This window comes from Stylophora pistillata, chromosome 7 (assembly GCF_964205215.1).
Source record: "Stylophora pistillata chromosome 7, jaStyPist1.2, whole genome shotgun sequence".
Taxonomy (NCBI): Eukaryota; Metazoa; Cnidaria; class Anthozoa; order Scleractinia; family Pocilloporidae; genus Stylophora; species Stylophora pistillata.
This window is the reverse complement of record NC_142525.1, coordinates 35,016,995-35,043,617: the sequence shown is the minus strand read 5'-3', so window position 1 is coordinate 35,043,617 and position 26,623 is coordinate 35,016,995. Positions and strand designations below refer to the sequence as shown.

The window sequence follows — 26,623 nt, the reverse complement described above, 5'->3', positions numbered from 1 at the left end:
CTCTACCAACCGAGCTGAGCCAACTGGGGGTTGACTTCTAATGGCTTCAGTCATAAGCTTGTTGTTGGCCTTTTCAAGTACACGTTCAAAGCTTTCGTGTGGAATTTGCAAAAGAAGGGGAAACAGGAAAGCGTTTCGCAAAATTATGGCAATATCTGGTTAGGGTTAGCTGTGCAAGCCCTGCTGTAAATATTTAGGGTCAAGATAGAACGACGTGCATTCCATGATAAAGATTGGGAAGGGCGGCAGAGTTGCAGGTACCCGAACAGGAAAGGCGCAGTCCGGGAGCCACAAAATGACTAAATCACCCGATAAAATCAAGCTCATATATGTCAACCCTCTCGGATTATCCCGCACTCTCCCAGATAAAATGCGAATCTCCTGGTCTCCACTATGAGCCATTAAATTTCTCTTCATTTCCGCTTTGTATGAATTCGTGAGCTTCTCAGCCCATGTTAACGTTCAAGGTGTGTTTTCCATTTCCATTTTCTCGCTGAAAAAGCGACCGTCAGATTACATGACTTATAGATTGGTATTCATGCAATTGCAAGCGAGTGGTTGTCCTGTGCAGAGAGGATGAAATATTGGGCTCGTCCCACTCCTTTGTCACCAATGCTTGCGATTTCACCTCATTAATGGCGGTAGCACACTTTCGGCTGTCGTTTCTTCTTTTCCTTGCATTTTTGGTTCAAAACGGCAGCTTTAGTTTAGTTGTTAACATTAAATCAAAGGATGATGAGATAGTGCAGCAAACTTTTTCCGCAGATCCCGAAAAAGACTTCGTTATCATCGAATACAAGAATAATGAAGATAGGTTCGTTTCGGTGTACATCGACTTCCGTCAGGTATGTGCCAAAGCTTCCTTTTAAGGGAGGTTTTTTAAGCTCTATTTACAAAGATCGGTGTCCATAAGAATCAAAGAATATTATAGTTTTTAATTCATTTCTACTGTGATGTACGCAACGATTCTCAAAGCATATTTAGGAGCGAGGCCACTTTAATTTCTTTCTGATCCTTTCTTTCGGTATGAAACGTTGTGAGGTTCGTGAAATTTATTGACTTAGGTAGTGCTGACAACCGTTGAATAGTTTCAAAATAATCTATATTAGCTGTGAGTTCTGTTTTTGGTTGCGCTTTAGTTTTAGACCGAAAATGGTCCACGTTAAGTTAATGAGACGAAAGATAATTGTTTGGGTATAATGCAGTTCCGAGGTTTCTTTCATCAATGACATTAAAGTTTTATAGATTCTTAACTAATTGTGTAGTATCTATAGAGACATTATAGACGTCGTTTCAGGGAGCATGTAGAGAAGGTCTTTCTGATTTTTCCCTTAAAAAAAAAACAAATGAAGAAAGAAACTCAATCAAAATCAGATTTCTTAACCATATGTGAATACTGCTATATTCAAAAAAGAATTATATATATTTTATCATAGAAACGAAAGATATTTCAAGTTGTTGTCCTTGGTGAAATGGATAAAGCAGAGAGTTCTTATGAAGCCATGTGTTTTGTAGCAGAACTCAAAGATGAAGAATTTATATCGTCAGATGCCATGTCAAAACTCAGACAGGTCAGTTCCTGAAGAACTGTTGCATTCCATGACTCAGGGGTGATTTATCCTAACTATATGGGAGATACAGGAGCCTGAAGTATTGGCTGGTGTACTGGTGTTTGCTTCGGAACTGGCAAGGTCTCTGAGTTGTGCTCCTGGGTAGAACACTTTACCTCTAGTAAAAAGACAGCAACATGGTCTTAACCAATTAAAGAAGCTTTAGATTGCAAAACCAATTCTCATTGTCAGCCTCTAAGGAAATGTGTAGAGAACAATATGGAGAATATATATACTGATGTTAGTGTGTCAAGGGTTAAATGGACTAAATGCATGCCAGTCAGACATCGTCACTGACTTTCCTCAGAAAGGTTCTTCTTAACTTCTCTAAAGAATCAGAGGTCTCTCAGGTGTTAAGCATTTCCAAAAATTTGAAGCTTTTCTAGTAAACAAGATTTGCAACTTTTGGAATTTCTTGAAGGGTATTTAGTCTTTTTAAGTCTGTATGTTGGAGCCAGGTGTTTAGCCATTATAAAGTACTTCTCCCTTAGTGCCTTTCTTCTCTAGACGGTGTAAATGACTTTTGGGAGACTCACGTGCACAGGGAGGGTAACATTGCGACAGACTAGGGTCTGGCTGGGAAATTAGCAACATTCCATGTTGTTTTATGTTACTGAAACATGTAAGAATTTGCAGGATGAGCCAACTGCTATCCAAGCCCTGACAGGTGCCAGTTCTTATTGAAAACCTCACTTTGACATTTTCATTTAGAAAAACCCAAGTACAATCAGGGTTCCTGAAGAGGATCTTGATAGTGAATCTCACATCATGGATCATGTGGTCATTTTGGATGCAAATGTAACAGAAGGAACCATCAATCAACTTTGTAAAGATGCTGGAAAAGTGCTCTTTAGTGGAGCTAATACGAAACTTTTGTTATCAGGTATGTGACATAAGATTCGAGTCTGCTTTTTTCATAAGCTTATGGTATGTTTATTAAACCCCATATTCAGAGTGATGTGGGCTGTGGAAAATCTAATTTTGAGTGCTGTTCAGTTATTGACATTTAACTTCTTAAGATATCACTGCAGATTAAAATGTAAATTAAGAATAGACTAACTATTTGGGTAGAAGACATTTTCTTGATGTTTCATAAAATTCAAATGACATTAGATTTTGTTAGACATTTAAGAATAAATTTTAGCGAGAAAAACACACAACGTTTCGATGACTCCATGTCATCATTCTCAAGTGAGAGGAGAATAAATTTGATGAATAGTTAATTTATACTGTATGAAGGTGACAAATGTAAAAAGTTTTTTAAAAATTTAAATAAATAATTGCGCGTGTTGAGTTCATAAATGTAAAAATAGTTTCGCGCGTATGGAATCTGATTGTTTGTTCAAAGAGGGCTTCATCTTCTTTATGAAGAGCATTTCATGAACTAAACAGTCCAGTTTCCCGGTGCACTTTTTAAGTACGTTGAAATGCTTGGTCAGGTGGCCGATGGTTTGTAGGCCGTGGTTGTTCTTTAGATGTTTGCCGATGGCCGAAGTACGGTGCTCATCAATACGTCGACGTAAATGCCGGCTGGTGTACCCGACGTACTCTGCATCACACAGATCACATTTATAATTATATACAATGCATTGTTGGCTAACTATAGGAGGTTAAGGCTCACGTTTTCTGAGATCTTCACAGATTTTGCGACTCTGGAAGACAGGTTGAAGGGTGTGATTGATTTTGTTGCTTAGATCTGATAATTGCCTTTTCATGGCGTCAGCTGACTTTTGATCTTTAAAAGGCAAAACCACTCAGTGAACAGCATTTTCGTTGATGGATAATTGAGCTTGCACTCCAGGGTTTTCCGACCTAACTGAGGTGACAAAGTGAGAGATGGTGGAATTGTCTTGATCTTGTTTCTCTTCGATAGAACAGAGAAACTAGATCAAGACAACAAGCTCCCTGAATTTTACAGAAGGTACGTAGATGACACGTTTGCTATTGTCACAAGTGTACCAGCGGCAGAAGATTTATTATCAACGCTAAATAACTGCCATCCGTCCATACACTTCACCATGGAGCTAGCATCTGGAAACAAGTTACCTTTTGTCGATATGGAAGTGTTCAAGAAAGGCTGTAAACTAAAAACTAGTGTTTATCGGAAACCAACAAACACAGGCCTACTGCTTCATCACCAGAGCCACGTCGATGAAAGGTACAAGAAATCACTACTTAAGACCATGTTGAATCGTGCATTCCACCTGTCGTCCACATGGGCGTCCTTCAAATCTGAATGTGATCACCTAAAGATGATGTTTACAAACCTCAAGCATCCCGACCACCTCATCAATTCCACCATCTCTCACTTTGTCACCTCAGTTAGGTCGGAAAACCCTGGAGTGCAAGCTCAATTATCCATCAACAAAAATGCTGTTCACCGAGTGGTTTTGCCTTTTAAAGATCAAAAGTCAGCTGACGCAGTGAAAAGGCAATTATCAGATCTAAGGGACAAAATCAATCACACCCTTCAACCCGTCTTCCCGAGTCGCAAAATCTGTGAAGATCTCAGAATACGTGAGCGTAAACCTCCTATAGTTAGCCAACAATGCGTTGTATATAATTATGAATGTGATCTGTGTGATGCAGAGTATGTCGGGTACACCAGGCGGCATTTACATCAACGTATTGATGAGCATCATAATTTGGGCATTGGCAAACATCTAAAGAACGACCACGGCCTACAAACCATCGCCGACCTGACCAAGCATTTCAACGTACTTAAAAAGTGCACCGGGAAACTGGACTGTTTAGTTCATGAAATGCTTTTCATAAAGAAGATGAAGCCCTCTTTGAACAAACAATCGGATTCCATATGCGCGAAACTATTTATTTGATAGTTTACATTTATGAACTCAACACGCACAATTATTTATTTAAATTTTTAAAAAACTTTTTACATTTGTCACCTTCGTACAGTATAAATTAACAATTCATTTTTATTCTCTTCTCACTTGAGAATGATGACATGGAGTCATTGAAACGTTGTGTGTTTTTCTCGCTAATATTTATTCTTAAATTTCATAAAATTCCCTGATTTTTTTACAGAGGAAGTGAAAAGCAGCTAGAAGGGGGACTTGTTAATGTATCTTTAGGGGCTAAAAGTCAATTAGATTATCAACTTGAGATTTCTATTTCACAATAGCTGGCCACTGCAAAGAGTATTATTAAAAACTGGATTGCTGGATAATGCAATTCAAGACTTTTTATTGGCTCAGCCATTATGGTATATGAGCCAATATACCATAATCTGATATCTGTACATTGTAACATCCAGTTTCTTCTTACAAAATAAAGTCGAGAAGATTATCTTGGGGGCACTTTTTAATAAAACAATTATTCCACTCGGGTTTGTTGGATATTAGATGATTATAGCCAACTCAGTGCTATGCGCCTCGCTGGCTAATTGTCATCTCATATCCAACGCGCGCTCATAGAATAATTGTTAAGTAGCCCTTTGTCGCAGTATTCTCCACTTGCTCTGATGAAGGGCTAATGCTTAAAATGTCAACTCTAGAAGCTCTTCACGGTGACCAATTTGCATTAGCAACTCAGTTGATAAAACTAAAGTACCTAACACAAATAGCACATACTAGTAGCTCAAAACTGAACAAAAAGAAAGGCTCACATTTTTATTTTTGTTGTTTACAACCCCACAGTGATAGGCCAGTCACTTTAACTGCTATCCTTGTTTTGAATAGGAAATTCAACCCGAGAGGATCTTGATAAACTTGAGTTGGCATCTCAAGATCAAACTGGCTTTACAAAGGTGCTGAAACCATGTAAAAATACACCAGAACTGAGTGCTGAGTGCATCTGTAGAGTAGAAATATGTTTAAGTTGGTACCCCTGCCACTTGAAGCTTTGCCAAGGAGAAGATGACAATGGCCAACCAACAGAGTACCGTTGTGGAATCAAAACTTGTGGAAAATGCTATGACTTTGACTTTTATGTTGGGGAAAGGCGGCAATGCTTTTGGGATACAAATTCATAGTTTAATCAGTTTAAATATTACAGTTTAAATATTCATAGTTTTATCAGTGTAAATATTACAGGTATTTTGTTAGTTTTGTGCATCATATTGTTGGCACTCAAAAGTGTGTTTTGTAAATGTATTTATAACACCGAGCTTGGAATTTTCAAAGAATCAATGACTCAGATTTTTTCTGTATAGTAGGACCAGATCCATTACTGACCATTCAGATAGGACAAAGGTGACATTTAGAATAGTTTAGCAAATTAGCAATCTCTCTTTTTACATAGTAAGTTGATGCAGGCCAACTACACTTGGTATTTGAGCAGATACAAAAGGAAAGTTGTCTCAGTAATTTAAAGTTTGTTCCCCTTACAGCTTATGCACCCTGCTAGTCATGACGCCATTATGCCAATTTCCTCTGGGGAGTAGAGAAATAAAATGACTGCAGGGAATACTAAACTGCACTTGTAGAATCTTTTAGTACTTTGAGTAGGATGCTATGGAAGTAGATTATTGGTCCCCTTTGGCACTAGAGTAAGGTATTAGTCAGCTCTCAGAGCACTGAGTTATAAGTCACCAACCTACAGGTTGATTAGCTAGCAAGCTAATCAAGTTGTTCAAAGCTTCTCACTTGCCTTACTCTTGCTTCTCAGCTGCTTTTCTACTGTTATAATGGAAGCCTGTTCAAATGCCTCTTGCACAACCTGAAACTAGTTCTTTACATGATTGAACAGACTAAAACCAGATTGAACAGAAATGAGGGCAATTTTAGCAATCACTGAATTTTAACTCTTGGTTAAACTTTGTTGGCTTCTCAGTTTGATAATGGTGTAGTCCTTGTCTGGGTTTGTTTTTCACCATAAAAAGTTCCAGTACTTAGAAAAAAAAGCTTAATATTAAATTTTTATACTTTCAATAGATGATGTTGATTGTCTGAATTAATGGAAGATTTTCTTTCCTCTTCAGGTCATTTTATTTCTTACTTTACCCCAGTCCCAAATGCAAACCTTATATATTCCCTTGAAAAATCCAGTTGACAGGAGTCAGCTGTTATCAGGGTTTCAACAATGTAATTCTAACCACAATTTTTATTACATCCTCTGTATTTCCTTTAAACAATAAATATTTACATACTTTTTTGTGACAAGCTCTTCTAAACATCTAATTTCTACAATTGAAACATTGCTACAACTAGAAATATTGTGCAACTATGTAAAAGAAACAATATTGCTTATTTGTAACTATCAGTTTGCACAACCAAACTTTAATTTCTTTTACTCTGGCTGGATCTGAAATAACCTGTTCCAAGACCTGCTTGTGTTAGAAGAGTGGATAATGCCATTCACCAGCTAGATAAACCTCGATCCAGGGGATAGCGCAGTACATTTCATCAACACCTATCTGCTAAATGGCCAGTTATCTGTCCTTTATACAACTAAACACAGGTGTTTAGTTTTTCACACAAAGCAACCCAACCCACTTTTTCACTCCTTCACCACTAATGTGCCATTTGCTGTTTGCTGTTTTACTAACTGAATCTGAAAATTCAATTCTACAACCTCCCCACAGAAAGGCTTTGGTTTAAATTTATGTGCACATGTGAATGTGTTCCAGTCAACCACAAAAGATAACAGAAACTCTTGAAATAAAAAAAAAATATCATGATTTCTTTACACCTTAAACATGTATGCATACTTTGAAGTGATATCTACATATAATTATTAATAGTAATATAATCTGCCATCTAATAACTGAGTGATTATAATAAATAAGTAAATGAACCCTATAATAGACCACTTTCATAAATGGCTGCCGGATTAATATTATTTTGTTTAAATTTAAATTAGCCCTTCTGGCCTTGTTCTCCAGTACAAAATTCAAAAGAATACATTATCTCAAGCGAGGCCAGAAGGGCTAACTTAAATTTAAACAAAAGAATATTAATCCAGTAGCCATTTATGAAAGTGGTCTATACTAAGCTTTTTACCCATACTATCGGCAATTCAATAATTATTTTATAGTCATAGTATTTTGTTTAGACAAAATATCTGCCTTTATGGACAACCACTAATAACAATTCCAAGAATCCAAGCCATAAACATTTAGATTGTCTGATGCAAGAAGTGGGCACAGTTTCCTTCCTTCTGGGATCTCCACATTCACCAGTTCACCAAAAAGGCCTCCAAATATGACTATCAGAAAAAAGGCCAAATAATGACTTCTTAAATAAGAGAAGGGGTTCAGTTTTAACCTCTATGGCAGAGCTCATGCAGATAAAGATCCATCTTCAGGGCTCACTTTATCAAGTAGCAACTAATCCTTAATAAGCAAATAGCACTGAGAGCAAAACAAAGCTACAGTTAAAGGATCCATTTTATAGTACACTGTTTCAGGAACTCATCTGTAAGTCCTAGTCATATTTGAAATTGATATACACAATATTATTAATAACAGTTAATCTAGTCTTCTTCAATGCATCATTTTGTCACGTCATTTGGTCTTGGTAGCCAGAAAGAGCTTTTTGTCCTGTATCATCCTCTACCCAAGCCACAATTTTTCCTTCCCAACCTGGTACTATGTCTCCATCATCTATCACCTGCCAAAGAGGAAGCAGTGGAGGTTACAATGAAATTTTGTGAGTTGATTCCAGTTAAACACAAACAAAACTTACTACATCTGGTTGCCATTAAGTCATCTACTGTCTGCTGATAAGTCTTTTTCTTCTTCACAGCACAATCTTTTGTTTACATGACAATCAGCAAGCCCCAGGTTTTTGAACAAAGTAGACTTTGCAAGTTTCAAGATATTTTTTTGGCTTTATTAACTGAGTTGAAAATGTAAATTGGCCACTACAAAGAGTTTCTAAAAGTGATGTATTGACTGTTAGCCCCAGCCTTGAGTTAACACTCAAAACAAGGCTAACCCTAAAAACATCAGCTTTTTGGCTTACTTACCTTTAGTTACCAAATCAGCTGATAATAACCAAATTATCTTGTAATACCCCTATCGACAGAGCACCACATTTCCTTTGTGAAACTAACCCCTTTTATGCTAACTTAATATTACAATACCATAAACACTGGTCAGTCTTCACACCTCTGAGGTCAAAGTATTAATAGCCCTTTACATACCTCTTCTTTAACTGTTCCAAACTCAGGATCTAAAGCTTTGAAGTGATAACGAAACATTCCAGGTCTGTCAATTGCTTCCTTGAAGTCTCCCAAAGTTATTTCTCCAAGTCTGAAATGAAAGAAAAAATTTCAATGAAACTGATGCTTCAGAACTCCACAAGAAAGGAAAAATGTAATTGCAAATGATGACAAAGCATAAATTTATTAACTGTTCATACTATGTGATCATTTCAGTGTTACCACCTATTCTCCCTGTTATCCTCCCTCCGCAAAAACCAACATTCCAAATTCCAATTTGATCTGGAACAGTGGACAAGAATAGCCACCCAGTGGATGTCCATTGTTAAATCATTTATTTATTTATTCCTTAATGATACTGCCCCTTGATCAATTTTTAATTTTTAACTTATTTTAAATAATAAATATATCATACATTTGGCAAATTTCAGTTTCTCACAATTTGCTTACAATCCTTAAGCATATCAAGAATAACAAAGTTTATTACATGACTCGGGCAGTCAGATGGCCAATAACTAAAATCAACCAATCAAAATGCTCTATTGCCTGTCAATATTCTCTAAGTATTGGACTGGGCACTGTCCCGAATGGTCCTGAATGAAACCGCTCTTGTGTCCCTTTGAGCTTCAGTTGTATAATAAATCTCTTATTAACCAAGCTTGCTCGGGACCGTACTGGAAGAATATCGGCCCTCAGTCTTTTTTGTATGGACCGAGCTGCGCTCAGTCCATACTGTCAAGGCCTCAGGCCGATATTCTCCCAGTACGGCCCTCGCGCTTGGTTAATAAGGTATATGTAACAGTCACATTACGAACCTTCTCGGTATTGATGTAAGGAATGGAGTGACAGTTTTCTCTGTGAAATATAATACTTTGGTGCTGATTCCTGAAGCTTCCCTCGCAATACTCTCTGAATAAGAAAAATGTTGGCAACACATAACATATTTACCACTAACCCTTTGACCTGTAACTACTTCAGGAGTGACTAGCATCTTATTTCTCTTTACAATATCACCCCTGAATCAAGCAGTAAGGTCACAGGAGTAAAGGAAATGATCACCAACTAAAGAAGCTCTTGATTGCTAATCAAATAATAATAATAATACTATTATAATATATGATTAATTGAAGCTCCTCATAGGGGCTTTTCAGCCACAATGTAGACTGACTAAGTGCTTAAAAATCCTCACTAGCGAGAGGCAGACCAGTAGGCTATTAACAGAGTGCAGCCGAGGAGTTGAACTAGGGGAAACCAAGTCCTCCACCTGACCACTCACTGGATAAATTTTATCCAGTGTGGTCAGGTGGAGGACTTGAACCTGGGACACTGGATTACAAGTCTAGCACCCTAACCACTCAGCCACATCACCTCCTTAATGCTACTCATTGCCACCTTAAGAAATGTATCGAGAAAAGTATTGTGATAATATTTTCATTCTAATTTTTTTATTTTTACTTTATGGGTATGTGCTACATGTACTCACAATAAACTGCACAATTACAAAACTATACTCTGACTAATGGAGAAAAGTATGGGAAATAATGCACATTGATGTTAGGGTGTTAATTAAGGATAGAGAATTTCACAAATCAGTTACAGCCTGACCATCGTGTCTAAAACTCATGCCTTTAGTGAGCTTTACAATGTAACGCAGTGACCACTGATGCATAACAATCTCCAGTGTTTATGGTTATATCTGCAGTTTAAAGTATCCAGCACAAAAATGATTATTGTTAATCACATACCTAACTGCCTGTGATGTAATAGTGATTTGCCATTGTATCCATTACTATGTTCAAATCCATTCACCCCCTGAAAAAAGAGAAACAATCTGACTCTAAAGACTGAAGATTATGTCAAATACAAAAAATTGTCTGAAAATACTACCACTGACAGGATATAAAACTGCTGGTAAAAATAATTGCTTTCAACATGTGGGGTATCTTTACCTTGGAGTTGATATTTGCATTTTCAGTATCAGAATTAAAAGGGTGTGACTGTTGGTCTGAAGAATGAACAGCAATTACTCTCTGGAAACAAAAGGACAAAAAAACTGATCAGATACAAAATGTGTGCTATGGTGTAGTCCTGAAAAGGACTGTTGTTGGCAGTGATGTTTCAACAAGTCATCATCAGAGTCAAGTGAATAGTTGTTGTCAGTTAAATGTTCCATGTACATTTTGTGTAAAACACAAAAATATCTAAAATTAGTAAGTACATTTAAATGCAAGCCCAAAACATTCTTTGACTAAGAGACTTCTTGATGCGATAAAATCATCATTCTTGGCTTTCATGCACCAGGCTGCAGGTACACATGTATAGTACCTACTTTCTCCCCAGAAGTAATTTTAATTAGCAACCCACATCTCTGGCTCCATGATATCCTTGCATTCATGGCCAAAGAAACATCCAAACAATCAGCTTAATTTAAAACCACAACCCTGCTCCTACACCCAAGAGATAGATAATTGACTGCATGAATTTATACCAGGCAGAGTAGCCATGTATCTTAAGGTTGTGGGTTTTACGACATGATTGAAATTCCCACATTCAGGTTGTCTCCTTTACTGCTTGCCTGAATTTGTTTCTTAAACGCCTCATTTCCAACTCCCCTTACACACTTTGAAACTAACCAATTAACACCCAAAGACGAGATTTTTACACAATTTTATTCTCTTGGCTAATTTTTTATGTCCCTCTTCTTCCCCAATCAGCAAAGAGTTGCAAAGCACACTGACACTTATGCAATAAAATTATTTTAAAATAAATGACAAGAAATTTGAAATAATAGTCTCTGTGATAATAAGTCATTTATATTTAGCACAATCTCAATATCAATGTGCTCTAATGTGTGTAACAGAAAGGTTTTTATGGAAAGAAAAGTTCTGACAAGTACCTGTTCTAATGTATCAAGGGTGTGGTGGTGTGGGTCATGTGGTCTAAAACAGCTTCGTAGACTTTCAATAGCTTCGCGCACCACCTCCAATTCTTCTGATCTCTGTCAACAAAGTAAAAGGACATCAATCTTTAATTAATTAAAGGAAATAAATGACATCCTTAACCACAAACATAATAAATTGTTCCTCAGTATATAAATGATTGTTTAAGTGAACAGAATGCAGTTGGCAAACATTATTCAAGCTCACTTTCAGTCCATGAGAAGCAACTGCCTCACGAGGATTCAAAATCTTGTTCTCTAGTGATGCCATCTTTTCATCCTGCGTGGCAATTCGGGCTGACAAGGTGGTCTGGAATCATATGAAAATAATATAATGAGCAACACTCCAAAACAACTGATTAGCAGAAGTAAACTGGTTTCTACAGTTTCTGCATCAATTCAATCCTTTGCTTTGAAATCAGTATATCCTTTTCTGGAAAAAAAAAAGTACATAAAGATATCAAGGTACTGACAATTGGCCAACAGTCAAACAATCAGGTTTTTTCAGGGGTTCAGTTCTTCTCAATAACCCAAAATTATAAAATTCCTAAACATCCACTAATATTTTACTTAATTTATTGTCAGGGAATGAAGAAATATGATTTCAAAATAAACACTGCTCACACATCAAACAGCACCTAATAGTAATGCCATGGCATCAAATCAAAAAAAGTACCAAAATCACCTAGCCATCAGATAAACACAAGTGAAGACCCTCTACATAATAGTTAAGTGAAATGCCCATGCAGTTTCTTACCTCATGCACACCAACAGAATCAAGCTTCTCCTGTAGGTCTCTGATCCTCTGTTGTAATTCAATTATAAAATGATCATCTGCTTTTCTTCTTGTCCCTGCCTATAATACAGAACATATCAGTTTCAAATTAAGTGCTAGTAACTATACAGCATTCTTCAAAACAATCTCTATAAGCAGAAACAAAAATATCAAGCTGGGCAGGAGATTAATACCAACAGCTTAGAAACTGACAACCCTTTGTTTGATAATTTTTCAAAGCCTCTTCTGTCAAATAGTTGTTTCCAGTGGAAAAATTTAATTTTCATGTCTGAAAATCATGCTGATCTTTGTTTCACTGGAGGTAAAATAATGCGACTCTGTGAGTCATACATACACTATTGATACCATACTCTTTCTTGTAGTCTGGTTCAACATCCTCCAGATAATAATTATTTTGGTGAATTTTTGTCATTTTCAAACTTGAAAATTTGTTAATATCATGTTGACAAGAGCTAAAATAAATATAAATGAGTATCTGAGCAACTGTGCCCCCTACCCCTCCCCTATTAGTCAAAAAATGGCAACTGAGAACATGTTAGGGTTAATGTTGGGTTAGGGGAAGGGATATTTAGTGCGAAGCTCACATTAACTTTGTTTTAGAAGTTCAAGCAGGGGTTAATACAATGAACAAACCTGTGCATATTGAAGTTCTTCTATGTGCCTCATAGCATCCTCAAGTTCCATCCTCTGTTTATCTACAGTTTTCTCTCTTCTTACCAGTTCATTCCTGAGGGCAGACACCTCCTTGTCCCGCTCAGCGAGTTGCCATTGTAACTGTGCTACTTCTGACCCATGTTGTTGCTGTGCTAATTCATGCTTTAATGACTCTGACTGTAGCTGCATTATGGTTTGTTCCTGTTGGTTGAGTCTTGACTGCAATCCTGACTTAATACCTATAACATAATGAACACAGTACTGTAAGCATTGTCTGATTGGTCAATTCAGTTTCAGAGTGGATGTTTTATCAGGTTTATAAGGAGCCTGTAAGTAACTAGTTATGTCAAAAAAGCAATAGGGTGCTTTTCCAGGCTTTATTTAGTTCTTATTAACCGACCAGAAGGTCTGTATCGGAGAATCTTGACCGAGGTTGCCAGTACAGACCGAATGCAGTGAGGTCTGTACCAGCGACTGAGGTCAAGATTCTCCCATACACACCGACTTAGCTCGGTTAATAAATAAAGATGTTTATTATATGGCTGTGCCAATTTTTTATATTCTTTGTACCTCTTTTTTCTAGACCAGTCTAGATGCAGGTCTAGATGGGAAAATCTAGACCGCTTTCAATATCGATTTCAGCCAATCAAATTTGTGAATTCGGTAGTTCCCAGTCCTTGTGAGACACAGCCATAAATTATTATAATAAAATGTGATAAAGCCACTTGGGGTGTTGGGAGAAAGCTAAGTATGGTTTTATCATGTCATAGAGCCATGGAAAATGTGCTCTATTGCTTAAATAAAAAAAGGGAACATAAAACAAATCAATGTTGAGATTCTAGCAGAAACCAATTTCATTGAGAGGATTTTCATTCGCACCTCCCAAGTTAATTTAGTATTTGCAGTGTTGGTTTTTGTGAATAGTGAAGAAAAAAAAAGGGGAAAAAGGCCAAAATCAATGGAAAATCTTTGGAGTGAGGATGGAAATCAACAACAGACTCAATGCCAACTTCATAAACAAACACAGTCTAAAAATAGAAGTTGACCAAAACTTAAAAGGGATTGTCACTTGTCATTGTAAATGTAATGCACTATCAAGTGACTAACAAGCTACATTCTCTCATGAGTTCTACCCAGTGTTTGACTTCAGTTGCCAATACGCACAGGAATTAATAGGCCAATGTCACAGCTTGAAAGTATCAAGAAAGTTACATATTGCTGTGCATGCAACAGGTTTCTTGTAATTAAGAACAAATTCGATTGACACAAACCTTGTAAGTTAATACACTCTTCTTTTGTCTTGTTAAGTTCTGTTTTCAGGACATCATACTCAGCCTCTCTTTGATCAAGTCGACTGCTCACAATCGTCAGCTGTTCTTGGACTGTTGAACCTTCAAGGCCACAGTACTCTTCAGGAATCTCATCCTCTTCCATTCTGCCTTCCAGCAACTGTAAAACAACCCACAAAATAATCATACTTCTCCATTATGTCTAAAGACTTGGCAAATGGTGGCTTATAGTGATCACTGGTCTTTAAAATAATTTTATATGAACAACTTGATGTTTGAATAATATTATTGAAAGTTTTTTTAACAAGTCAAAATTCTTGTTTTTATGTGTGTGTTTTTTTTCATCTTGAAATTCCTATCAAGAAATCATGGTCCCTTGGTCTTTCAAAATAGTCATGGGAAGAGAGGTTTTAAAAACTTGTTCAATGAGTGGCTGCTGATGGTGTAATAGGCAGTTGTAAAGAGAAACTGAAACACAGCAGCCTACTCACAGACAAAACAGACAGCAGCAGATTGGTGTTATAGATGGCAGACTGCTAGTAACTGGCTCCTAATGACACCCTTGAGGTACTTTCCCATTTTTAACCCTTATACTCTGAGAAGTAACTAAAAAAGGAATTTCTCTTCACACAATCAGTACATTGTTTGGAAGAAAGGTGATGAAAGGAAACAAAGAATCAATAAGGGGATGATCGATCTTTGATTAAACTTCAAACACTCGGAGCTCAAATTATGACAGTATGGAGAATTGATATTTAAATCTAGGGAGTGAAAGGGTTTTAATGAGGAGGATAATGGGGCAGAACTTCTACTGGTCATGATCATACACCTTCATGTTGGATGATGTCACCGACAGAGGTGGCTACCAATTGTGACCTCTCACGCGAAAACGTACCCTAACGGCTATCTGTTCGAACAGCAAAACGCACAGCAAGTGAACGGATGACAAACGGATGACAAACGGATGGCCAAGCCGATTGAAACGGTTAACATGAACGGCTGAACGGCCGAAGAAAAATTTTGAACGGCTCAGAGTGAACAGCTGAACGGCTGAAAAAAATTTTTGAACGGTTCAAAGTGAACGGCTGTGGAAAATTTTTGAACGGCTCACGGCTCACAGTAAACGGCTGAGGAAAAGTTTTGAACGGCTGACAGTGAACGACTGAACGGCTGTAGAAAAATTTTGAACGGCTGACGGTGAACGGCCGAACGGCTGTGGCAAATTTTTGAACGGTTGAACTAGTAAAGATGACAATCATTTTAAATCAACAACCAGATTACTTTGACACAGAGCAAAGAAAACAAACATCATTCAATTTTCAGCTGAATATCGACTTTGCGGTTGCATTTCCGGCATTAACTCAGAACCTGTTTTTTAAAGTTCAAAATCAAACATTCCTGTGCACATTTCTCGTTAAATATCTACCAGTAACAAAGATACAGAGAACTAAGGTTATTTTAGGTGGACGAAACCATCTCTTTGCGTCAATAAGAACGAGCGGTGTTTACACTAGTCAAAGCATAACATTTGCCACAAGCGAAATTTGCATAATTGTTTTCAGTCGTAAACAATAACCTATTCAATGGTAAATTTCTCACGTCCTCATGCCGCGCGGCTTGTGTAACTTTATTGTTAGAAAAATTCCCAAGCATGGCTTTTTGACTCATCAATTTGAAACTTACGTCTTTTCAAGAGAGCTTTCTACTATAACTAAAAATATATTTTTTTATGTGATATCCTATGAGACCCCCCACACACACTCAGACAAACATTGCGACCAAATCAAATGAAGTGTCCCGGCGAGAGCTGTAGTATTGAAAGAAAACAACAGGAAATTTCACTAAAAAGAGTTAGCATTCTTAAAGGAAGTGGCATGGTTGGTACCAAACACTGTTGTTGGCGTGAGTGTAAGACAGACTCAAGATATGCCGATAAATGGCAAAAATCAATCAAAGAGTAAGAGGAATAGCGGAAGAAAGTATTCATTCCTTTCCCAAAACCTTTGCGAGACTTGGCAAAGTGTAAGCGTTGGCTAGTGGCTTGCTCACGTTCATCGGTAAAAGGCCTAAATGCCCAGAAACCCTACAATATAGGGCGAGGGCCAAAATAACACCGGACAATGAAGGCACGCAGAAGTAAATCAAATCCGTTAGAACACGGAGCAAGGAAAAGTAAATGCGATTATGCGCTTCCATCCACGTGAAATCGTTCGTTTTAAGACTGAAATAAAGAGAAGAAAACGACCCGCAACAGCTACAACACTGAACCTTAAGAACTGATGTACGATCGAATCAACGCGCGCGGCACAAGCTGAAAACACTCAAGATGATGTAACGATCGATACAAAAAAAAAAAATTGTTATAAAAAAAAAATTGTTATAAAAAAAAATTGTTATAAACTTCCAGGAACAGATTGCTCATTTCAGTTGACGGCTGAAATTTCCGATAAGGAAACAACATTCCAGGACACCTACATCTACAAAGTCGAACAATTCGAAAAAGACACAATCCTTGATGTGTGTACTCATTTTAAACAGCATTTCGGAATACGCACTTTAGTTCCTGTCACCTGCAAGGTGTTAAAAAAAAGATCTTACTTAAGGGGAGGCCCTCAGACCTCTCAGAACAAACTCTTCTCAAACAATATTCCAAGATAAAATTGCAAAATTCAAAGCACGTCTGCTATAGAACTTGTTTATGCGGCTAAGCATTTTTCTGAACTGATGAACAACAGTTGAGAATTTTTCTGAACGGACGACCGAAACCCCAGCTGTGCAAACTTTTGAATTTTAATTACTTTTCCCAGGGGGTAACCGGCTGAACCAATAATTATTAGTTTTTTGGAACAGATAACACCAGCAGTACAAACGGATGCAAATTTTTTTGAACGGATAACACAAGCCGCGCGAACGGATGCAAGTTTTTTTTGAACGGATAACCCAAGCCGTGCAAACGGATACTATATTTTTTTGAACGGATGACCCAAGCCGTGCGAACGGATGCTATTTTTTTTGAACGGTTAACCCAAGCCGCGGGAACGGATGCTATATTTTTTTGAACAGATAACCAAAGACGTGCGAACGGATGCTATTTTCTTTTGCACGGGTAACCCTGGCCGTGCGAACGGATGCAAATTTTTTTGAACGGCTGGTGAACGGCAAGTGAATGGCAAAACGCCTTCGAACGGATAGCCGTTAGTGTACGTTTTCGCGTGAGAGGTCACAATTATTTTAATTTAAAGGTACACAAAGGGGGGTTAAACTACTTGGTGGTTTTTGTCAGTTTTTTATGCCCCAAGTTCAATTTCACATCAAAAAAAATTCTCAATTCTTAAACAACAAAAAATATTGAGGCAGCAAAAAGACCACAATAACAAACCAAACTCACCAAGTTCTGTAAATGCAACAGTGTTTCCTTTACGCTGTTTGTTTCATCTTCCATATTCTCCAATCCTTCAGTTACTTCCTGCAGAAACTCAAAATTTGGAAAGGTACTGGAATGGCTATTTCTGGCCACATCCTTGGATAAAATGGACTCAGAATCAGACATGGAATGAAGTGCTGCCAGGTCTCTATGTTGTAGTCTGGGTGTGGTAGCAGCACTGCTAACATTGGAGCCATCTGACCCATTGTCTTTATCAGGTCTAGATTCTGCACTTGATGGCCTACTGATCTTGCGAATAGGAGTTCTGTTTAATGGTGTATTAAGGGGTGAAGCAGAAAGTAAAGGGCTGCTCCCTGGACTGGCATCAATAGGAGGCCGCTCCATCTTTGGTATTACAGGCAAGTTCTTTGGAGTTTTTCTGAAAATTAAAAGACCAGTGCAAACATTAGAAATAACTAGAATGCCTTTTAGAGAGACCACAAATAGGAAACTTCTATTTGTGTTCTATTAAAAAACAAGAGAACTTGTTGGTGATGAGCAATGAGAAGAAAATCCTACTGGCTAAGCCTTGGGTAGTGGGTCTTAACCTTGGTAAGTGGTAAATTCAACACCCCTGCAAAATAGTGAGAATTTCCAGCTTATGAGAAATCTGTGCCTTCCAAATGAAACTGATACTCCAAGAGGGCATTCAGTAAAACAATTTTATAAGTATGGCTAAGAATTAGAGCTTACACCCGGCAGGATGCTTTTTGCAAGGGTTTTCTCACCACTGCTATTTTTGGAATGATCAGCCATTGATGTAATGGTTGTTTCATTACCTGAGCCTGAATGGCATGTGTATTTGACGACCAGCACTTGCCGCCTTCCTGCTAGCTTCACCAATGGCGGCTGCAGCCTCAGCCGCAGCTGCTGCAGCAGATGGACTGCGAGTGAGCTTGGTTTGTGAAGGTGAACCACTCTGATGTGAAGTCGGCTTCACACTTCCAGGTTTGAAGTGGGCTGCCAGAGCAAGTACAAGTCGCATTGTTGCTTTTACATTCCCATCCACAATTTCTGAAAAAGAGAAAACTCTATTCATCAGACATAATTATGGCCCTCAGAGCCCTGATTAGATCATTCTAATTGCCATACCTAGTCCTTGACCAGCAATGTGAGGTCACAGAATACTGCACTTTATTTGAAACTGAATAATTTAGTCCAGCCAACCCACCGACCAACTGTTCATAAATTTGGAGCCTAAAATGTGAGTGACTTCAGTCTGTTTGTCACTCTTTCACTTACCTTTTGATGAGATCTGTCTCATTTTAATTCTTTGGGAGGCCATAAAATGTAAGACCTGGTCCACATTCTCTTTCTTAGCTGCATACATTGTTGGAGAGTCATCAAACTTCAGAGCTTCACCAGCTGAAAAAGTAAGAAAACAACCAAGTAAAAAAAATTTATTACATAATCAGTCCCTTTACTAATCCCAAACAATAGAATCAGTTCTAAGCAGTTTTGAGTTAACAGTGCAAAGTGTCACCATGTAGATGAAGGAACTTTAAGTTAACCCTTTTTATAAATTCCTTGTGAAAATTGATGCACAACATATATTGCAGTAGAAATTGGATTTCATTTATTCTCAAGTTCATAAAATAATGATAACAAAGTGTCAATAAAAACTCTCTGATGAACCCTGTACACCCTAACATCAGAAACCGTGATATTCTTCAAACTTACCTTTACACTTCTCCTTTGGTACTAATGAGGAGGATTTCTTTAACAACCCAATCTTCTCAGATTGGCGATCATTTACTTTGATCATTCTTGTTGCCTTAATTAATGGCTGATTCAGCATTATTACTTTAATGAGAAATTAGATGCTGGTCCCTCTCGAGGGTTAAAAGGTCCATTAATACTCCTCAACTCAAGCTGCTAAATTCACTGTCACAGTATGAGATAATTGGTTGAAACACTCTTTTTGAATTCCTTGCATTTTTCCTCAGTATGATCTACAAAAACTTTTATATTAATCCCAAACAAATGATTTGATCCGATCCTGCTCTGTGTAACAACTCATTTCACTATTAACAAGATTTTCATGAATAATTTGTCTTTCTTATCCCTGCTAAAGCTACATTTTCAATGCATACATGGCTCTAACACATTAGACAGAGTATTTTAATGATAACAAAGTTGTCATGCTCGGCAGACCATACTACAAATTTATTCATATATTCCCATTGTGGCCACTATATAACTATCAACTAATTTAAAAATAAGTTACTGCACAGTAGTATTTTTTACAGAGAGGAAAAGAAAACACCTGGCACAGACCCATGCCAATGGATGCAGTTATTCTGTGTTACAGTTGGTTTGATGACAGTCAAAACAAATGTGAAAAATCAAAGCATTTTTTTAAAATTCACTATCTAGGAGAGATCAATTTAGCATGCTGAGTCATAAGTCCATGTAAAAATATCAATAGGGAGGGATTATCAAGTGCCCATTTTGAATGCACTTTAGAATTATGGTGGGGTGTGGATTTTTGCAGAGTAACTGAAAATCTTTGTTTTTCAAGTCTTAACTGCTAATCAAGTAGTAAAACGAAAAAAATACACATTACAACAGGGTTTGACATTAACTTTTCAACTTACTAGCCAAGTGGCTAGTGACAACTTAGATGTTACAACAATTTCAGTTTGTTTATTAGCCAAACTGGCTAGTGGAAATAAAAACCACTTGCCAAAACTGAATTTCTACCAGTCAGTGGCTAGTTGGCTACTGTTAATCTCAAGCCCTGTTACAAGAAAATTCAAGCATCACAATCTGTCTAAATAAACTACTTTTACACCAGTTGTTGAATGATTAACAAAATTTTCCTGCTAGGGATCTTGAGAATTCACTTCATAACATCAAGGAATACTAACACTTAGAAAGTTTTGATCAGGACAAAATTTTAAATGTGTAGTAACATTTGGTGGTCCACAAGTGATGAAACAGCAATTTACCCCTAACACCTGACAATTTATAACTTGGCAGTTGTTATCACTAATAGGTCAGACCAACACAGACACTTGATATTATTATTATAATAATTATATTCACAATTTGTATCTTGATCATGATTATACAATTCCCAAACAAATTTAGTTACCAAGTGTCTAACCATAGCAATGATGAATCTTTAAGTTAATTTTGGTTGTCCATAACTACTCCAAAATTTGATTTTGCCAATGGCCTAAATAATAACAAATACAATAATGTGTATGCATTCAGTAGAGGAAAACATGAATAGAATATAAAAGTCCTTTCAGGGAAACTGGATCCAGGCACCACTAATTTTAACTTATAATAGGCTTATCTAAGGCTTAACTGACAATTTTGTGCACATAAGGATGCATACTGTTTATTTAGTAACTGTTTTTAATTATGTTGAGATCACAGTTGTTAATGGCAGAGTCAATATTTCAAAGTCCTTTCAGTGAAACTGGATCCAGACACCACTAATTTTGACTTATAATGGGCTTAGCTAGGGCTACAATTTTATGCACATAAGGATGCATACTGTTCATTAGTCTTTGATTAAGTTGAGGTGACAGTTGTTAATAGCAGAGTCAATATTTGCACCAGATAACTCAGGTATCACAGTGTTCTGACACTTCAGTGCAATGAAGTGTATGAAACTAAGCTGAGTGCATGAAATCAAAATTAGTAAGAAAGACCGAGAACTTACCCAACACTTCCACAAGCTGAACCAAAGCTACACCATCTCTCGTGTCCCGTGGGATCTCGCGAACAAAACGGCTGCCAGGTCTTTTCTTAAGCTGTGAATTCACCCACGCAACGTATTGCTCCTAATAATGACAGTTAAAGACAGAAAATAAAATGTTAGAAAACTCAACAAATGTAATTAACACATACAAAATGATTCAACAACTCAAAAACTGTTTACCATAAATAGACCTTCAGAATGATTTTTCTCCATGTCAGACATTTTGTCTCTTGTTTACACACAGATTATGACATGTTCTGTTCACCATTAAGAAATCCACTTAAGAAAACTACAGTGTTAACCAGTATGCTTGGCATTATAATAAACTCACAAAGAAGCTTTTCGTCTCTGGATTCAAATTATGTTTGAAACATTTCAAATCCAGACAACTTAAAATGAAATACTATGAAGGAACCAAACTAAGAAATGAAATTGAAGTTGGACTGGTAATACAGGGCTGCTGTTTATGGTTGACTGCCTCTAAAAGAATCAAATTTTGCATAACAATAATGGATATTGGAGGAATGGAAAAGACAGTCAAACCACGAAAGTAAACCCACAAGGGAAAGCATGCACCACTACAATTGGAAAGTGACAGAAGATAGATTTTCTAATTAAAATCACAACTTCACGTAAAGTATATGGTCAATTACAATTAAAATCTTATGTAAACTTATTCACTTTACAATAAAATTTCAATAGAATCTACAAATCTTTTTCTTCAAATCTCCACAACAAATTCAACAAGGGCCTTAACAACAGAAACATTCACACATTTGAATGCTACATAAAATTTCTTTTGCAATGTTGATAATGCAATTAGTCTCATGGCCTAAGCTTCATGGAATAAGTCTAGTTCAAGCTATTAGCTGAATGTAGCATGTAGTTCACAAAAATTCACAGATACTTAATAATTAGCTGGGACAAGAATGTGTTTAAGTAGGGGTAGGAGACAAAAAATAAATTTTTTTTCTTAATCTACACCCCACAGTCCCAAGATCTGTTTAGCAAATCTTCCTTCTGATACATAAACATTTTGTCAAAAATAGTGAGGAGAATTAAGAATTTTATTAAGAAAACACTTATAAATGACAGGTATTAAGTACGTATTGAAATTTTTAGAAATAAAATTAAGTTTAAACAACAACAAACATATGAAACATATGTATGAACTGCGGTTATGAAACGTATATGTGCACGATCCTTCGCAGTAAAGCACTATTTGAGCAATAGTGAAGATCAGACCTGAAAAAAATTTCAGGCCTGTACGGGATTCGAACCACTGATTTATCATCTACGGGTTTATGTCGAATTAATTTGATGGCCTGCTCCCAGTTGGCTTGTTAGCTCAATTGGTAGAGCGCTGCACTAGTATCACAGAGGTCAGTGGTTCGAATCCCGTACAGGCCTGAAATTTTTTTCAGGTCTGATCTTCACTATTGCTCAAATAGTGCTTTACTGCGAAGGATCGTGCACATATACGTAAAAATTAAGTTTATCACTTCTGGACTCCTTGAGAGTAAAATAAAAAAAACATTAGGAAAGAAGAAAATTGCATCCATTCTAATTGAGAGAGGTTGAGAGAAGAGCAAGATTTTGTCAAGGAAAAGGCCACCTTGGTTTTTCAAAAGTAGTGATTCTAAATATTGACTGTTACTCAGGCAGAAAAGTGAACATACTGATGCAGTTGGCCAGCTGAAAAGCTCAGAAGTTTTCTGGAAGTTGAATCAAAGAAAAGTATCACCATTGATATGATTTGATTTGTCAACTACAACACAATTAAGTTCCCATCTGATGTGACACAGAGATTACAAATCTGGTTGCTGTGCTAAGTATATTTAGACTGGTTTCCTTCTGTGTGATACGTTAAAATGTGAACCAGTCCAAATTCATTTAATTTTATTGCAATTATGGTCGTGGAAACAAGACAGAGGTAGAAAATGAAATGGGTTTGGAGGATTTGCACTCAAAAATTAATAACACTTATATGTCAAATTTTTTATATTTTCTAAGAAATGCCAAGGAAGTTCCTTTATATTTCTCATTTGTGGGAAGTTCTCTTTAAAATAGAGTAGAATATAACACTAATTTTAAAATGAGCTGTTGCAAAAATGATGAGAGCTTATTTAAGATAAATCTGTATATTTGGATTACCGAGTATTTTAATGAAATGTCCAAATACTATTTAGCATTGAAGCAATGCTAATAAAGCACACTGTGTTCTTAAACTCTTGTATAGTTACAATTATAATAACACAAAATAAGGCAAACCAATGTGAAGTCATATGAGGAGTATTTGACACAATATTCTCCCCTTCAATGCTTTAACTCCCAGAAGCGATTAACATGTTACTTCTCCCTATAATATCCTACATTATTTAGCATAGGAATGATGAGAATATCAAAACTTATCATGTGGCCATTGTTATCTTGATCTAACACCTAATTCTCAGAACTGACTAACAAGGAAAAGTATAGCAGCTAGAGGGGAGAATTAACAATAAAATCTTGAGAGTTAGGGGGTTAAAAACTTTTTTGGTGCCAACTCTGAACTCTAAGTTCTATTTCTTGAATGGAGAAACAATTTATTGTAAAGAAGATTACTACAATTTTACCCAAAACTTTAAACATTCAGGTCTCATCGTTAGATAAAGTGAATGAAAAGAAAAGATATTGACTGCTTGCTGTTACTGGATTTCTGGCTAAAATAAGAAACCTGCTAACTTCTTAGGAATTGGTGTGAGTTTTCATTCTTCTGTAACTGCAAAAATTCCTTAATATATTTACTTTAAACCAAAGAAATGATCTTCACAGGTAAGCTGCTATATAGAAATTAAAGAAAAGAAACTTGAAAAAATTATGGTTTTGACAGATGCCTGCTGAATTTTTTAAAGGCTTCTTTTCTTCAATTTCTTTGATCACAGCTTTACTGAGGGGATCATTTCTTCACTTGTATTTAATCCTCAGGCCATTTTAATGTCCATGCACTCTATGTTCTGTCTCATAATCTACCAGTACCCTTTACCACTTCTGTAGAGCTCACTGACTTAATCAGGGTTTAAGTTCCTCTGTATAACAACATTTGGGTTGAAGGTTTGTGATTATAAGAGAAGAGAATGGATTTTATTAACAGGGCTCTACACTTACGGTGGCCAACTAGCCACAGACTAGTAGAAATTCAGTTTTGGCTTGTGGTTTTTATTTCCACTAACCAGTTTGGCTGGTAAACAAACTGAAATTGTTGTAACATCTAATTTGTCACAAGCCACTTGGCTCGTAAGTTGAAAAGTTAGCGTTGAGCCCTGATCAATATCCACAATTTTTCACTTGACTTACAAACACAAGGCATGTAGTTGTACTGAGTTTTAAGGAGTAGTATACAGAATTACATTGTTATTTTATTTAGTTATAAAGACTGTGCATTTGAATACTCAGGAGAAAAAGTACTGAATCATATGGACTGGTACAATTGTGATACTTTTTAGTTTTTCAAGTAAAGGTTCTTGTTTTGGATAAAATGGAGTTAAATTTTTAGTAATGTTTACCGCTGGAATGGAAAAAAAATTAACTAAAGCTAAGTTTTGGGTTCATTTACCAATATAAATTATAGATGAATTTCAAAGTCTCATGGTATTCACAATTTTCCTTCCAAAATACAACCTTCAGAAGATTTCAGAATGAAAATAAAATATGGATCACAGTTACCTCAATACAGTTATACAGGTGCCTTATCATATAAAATTAGCATATATGGCTTGACAAACACTTCATTTAGAGCCTTTGATCTTCAGTTTTGTTTACATTGACCACAATTATGTCACATGAAGTTGACATTAGACAAAAACAAGTCCTTGACAATTTTGAAAACGGCTTCTCCGCTGTTACCTGTCTTTCAATCAAATTAAATTTCCATCAGCAATTTTATCTCACCTCTCTGTGCTGTACCAAAAAAAGAAAATTTTCATGTCGGCTATTTTTAATACCGTTTTAGACACTTGTCTAGGGTTTTTAATTTAAGTATCTACATCCCAAAGAAGAGGAAACGTGTACTTAAACGAAGTTTGTCGGTAAATTGAAGAATATCTTTAGGATCAGGATAACCTTTTGTCGGAGCCTGTTCTGAGCGAAAAGCGATACATTCACAGACAAATTTCGCTTTCCGAGAAAGTGAAATTATTCACACAGAAACTTCAAAGTACATTTAGTCACTAAAAAATTCCAAACAAGTTAACACCAGATCGCGTTACACGAGAATTAACAAGCGAACACGGTTGGCAACATTTTTAACACAATCCAGAATGTCAACACTGATCAGTTATCATTCCATTCGATTTTACCAGTTGAGCATACTTGCCCAAGAAATCTGTCATTCCTTTAATTGCACTGCAAGTAACCTTCCGAAATATAATTTTAAACTATTGATATCGGCTTTTTCTATGAGTAGCTAGCGATTTGGTACTGAAAGAAGTCACTTACTCAACAACAACTGGTTCTGACTTTGCATACAGAAAGTGTGAGAATTATTCGGCATCTAAACTGTAGCATTTTATAGGACATGTACACGTATACAGGTATCATACATGGTTCAACGAATATTCATCAACCGTGGAGACAAAGCCCCAGCAGGAAACGGTTTTAGCATGGCGTTCACGCAATAAACAAGAATTGTGATCTTTACAGAGAAGAAGAAAGAACGCTAGATATTCGTTTAATTACCTCTCTCTTGCCTTCTTCCGCATTTCGCTTGAGCGTCTCTCTAGTCAAAGGCGAAGAAGACCAACTTTCTACATGGTAACCGCTTTCTTTCTTCAATTTGCTTCTTGCACTGCTCGGCGAAGCAACAGGGACCGGTCGACTAGCTTCGTTTGGGAAATTATACATGTTGTCGTTATGTCTTTCCTCATAGTATTGTCGTATTCTGACATTCCATCTATAATTTACCGCTCGATATTCAACTTGTTTTAGCTAGTGTGCCTCTGGCCTTACCAACAGGAAACTATTACTGTAATTCCGAAAGATAATTTATTCAGTCGATACACGCTCGTTATAACTTCGATGGGAATGCTTGGCTA

The 26,623-nt window shown here is 36.7% G+C and overlaps 3 protein-coding genes across 4 annotated transcripts; 2 read left to right on the top strand and 1 right to left on the bottom strand.

Moving 5' to 3' along the window:
• The first annotated feature begins 594 nt into the window (after positions 1-594).
• Positions 595-6,506, top strand: LOC111328734 (out at first protein). Its single transcript, XM_022933223.2, has 4 exons — positions 595-845; positions 1,437-1,571; positions 2,322-2,493; positions 5,312-6,506. The coding sequence occupies exons 1-4, from the start codon at positions 636-638 to the stop codon at positions 5,602-5,604; spliced, it is 810 nt and encodes a 269-aa protein (XP_022788958.1). The 5' UTR covers positions 595-635; the 3' UTR covers positions 5,605-6,506.
• Positions 2,503-5,298, top strand: LOC148727602 (uncharacterized). The gene has a single exon (XM_088726691.1). The coding sequence runs from the start codon at positions 3,629-3,631 to the stop codon at positions 4,445-4,447; it is 819 nt and encodes a 272-aa protein (XP_088582817.1). The 5' UTR covers positions 2,503-3,628; the 3' UTR covers positions 4,448-5,298.
• Positions 6,507-6,656: 150 nt separating the features above from the next.
• Positions 6,657-26,562, bottom strand: LOC111328733 (dixin). Of its 2 annotated transcripts, none has more exons than XM_022933221.2 (15): positions 26,268-26,562; positions 21,513-21,633; positions 19,079-19,201; positions 18,616-18,850; positions 17,801-18,215; positions 14,395-14,572; positions 13,103-13,362; positions 12,431-12,529; positions 11,882-11,983; positions 11,632-11,733; positions 10,685-10,765; positions 10,481-10,547; positions 9,551-9,644; positions 8,718-8,826; positions 6,657-8,182 (listed from the first exon to the last, which is right to left on the bottom strand). In XM_022933221.2, the coding sequence occupies exons 1-15, from the start codon at positions 26,430-26,432 to the stop codon at positions 8,072-8,074; spliced, it is 2,262 nt and encodes a 753-aa protein (XP_022788956.2). In that variant the 5' UTR covers positions 26,433-26,562; the 3' UTR covers positions 6,657-8,071. The 2 variants fall into 2 exon arrangements, with proteins under 2 accessions (XP_022788956.2, XP_022788957.2); XM_022933222.2 differs by lacking the exon at positions 26,268-26,562 and adding an exon at positions 21,732-22,019.
• Between the last annotated feature and the right edge of the window lie 61 nt (positions 26,563-26,623).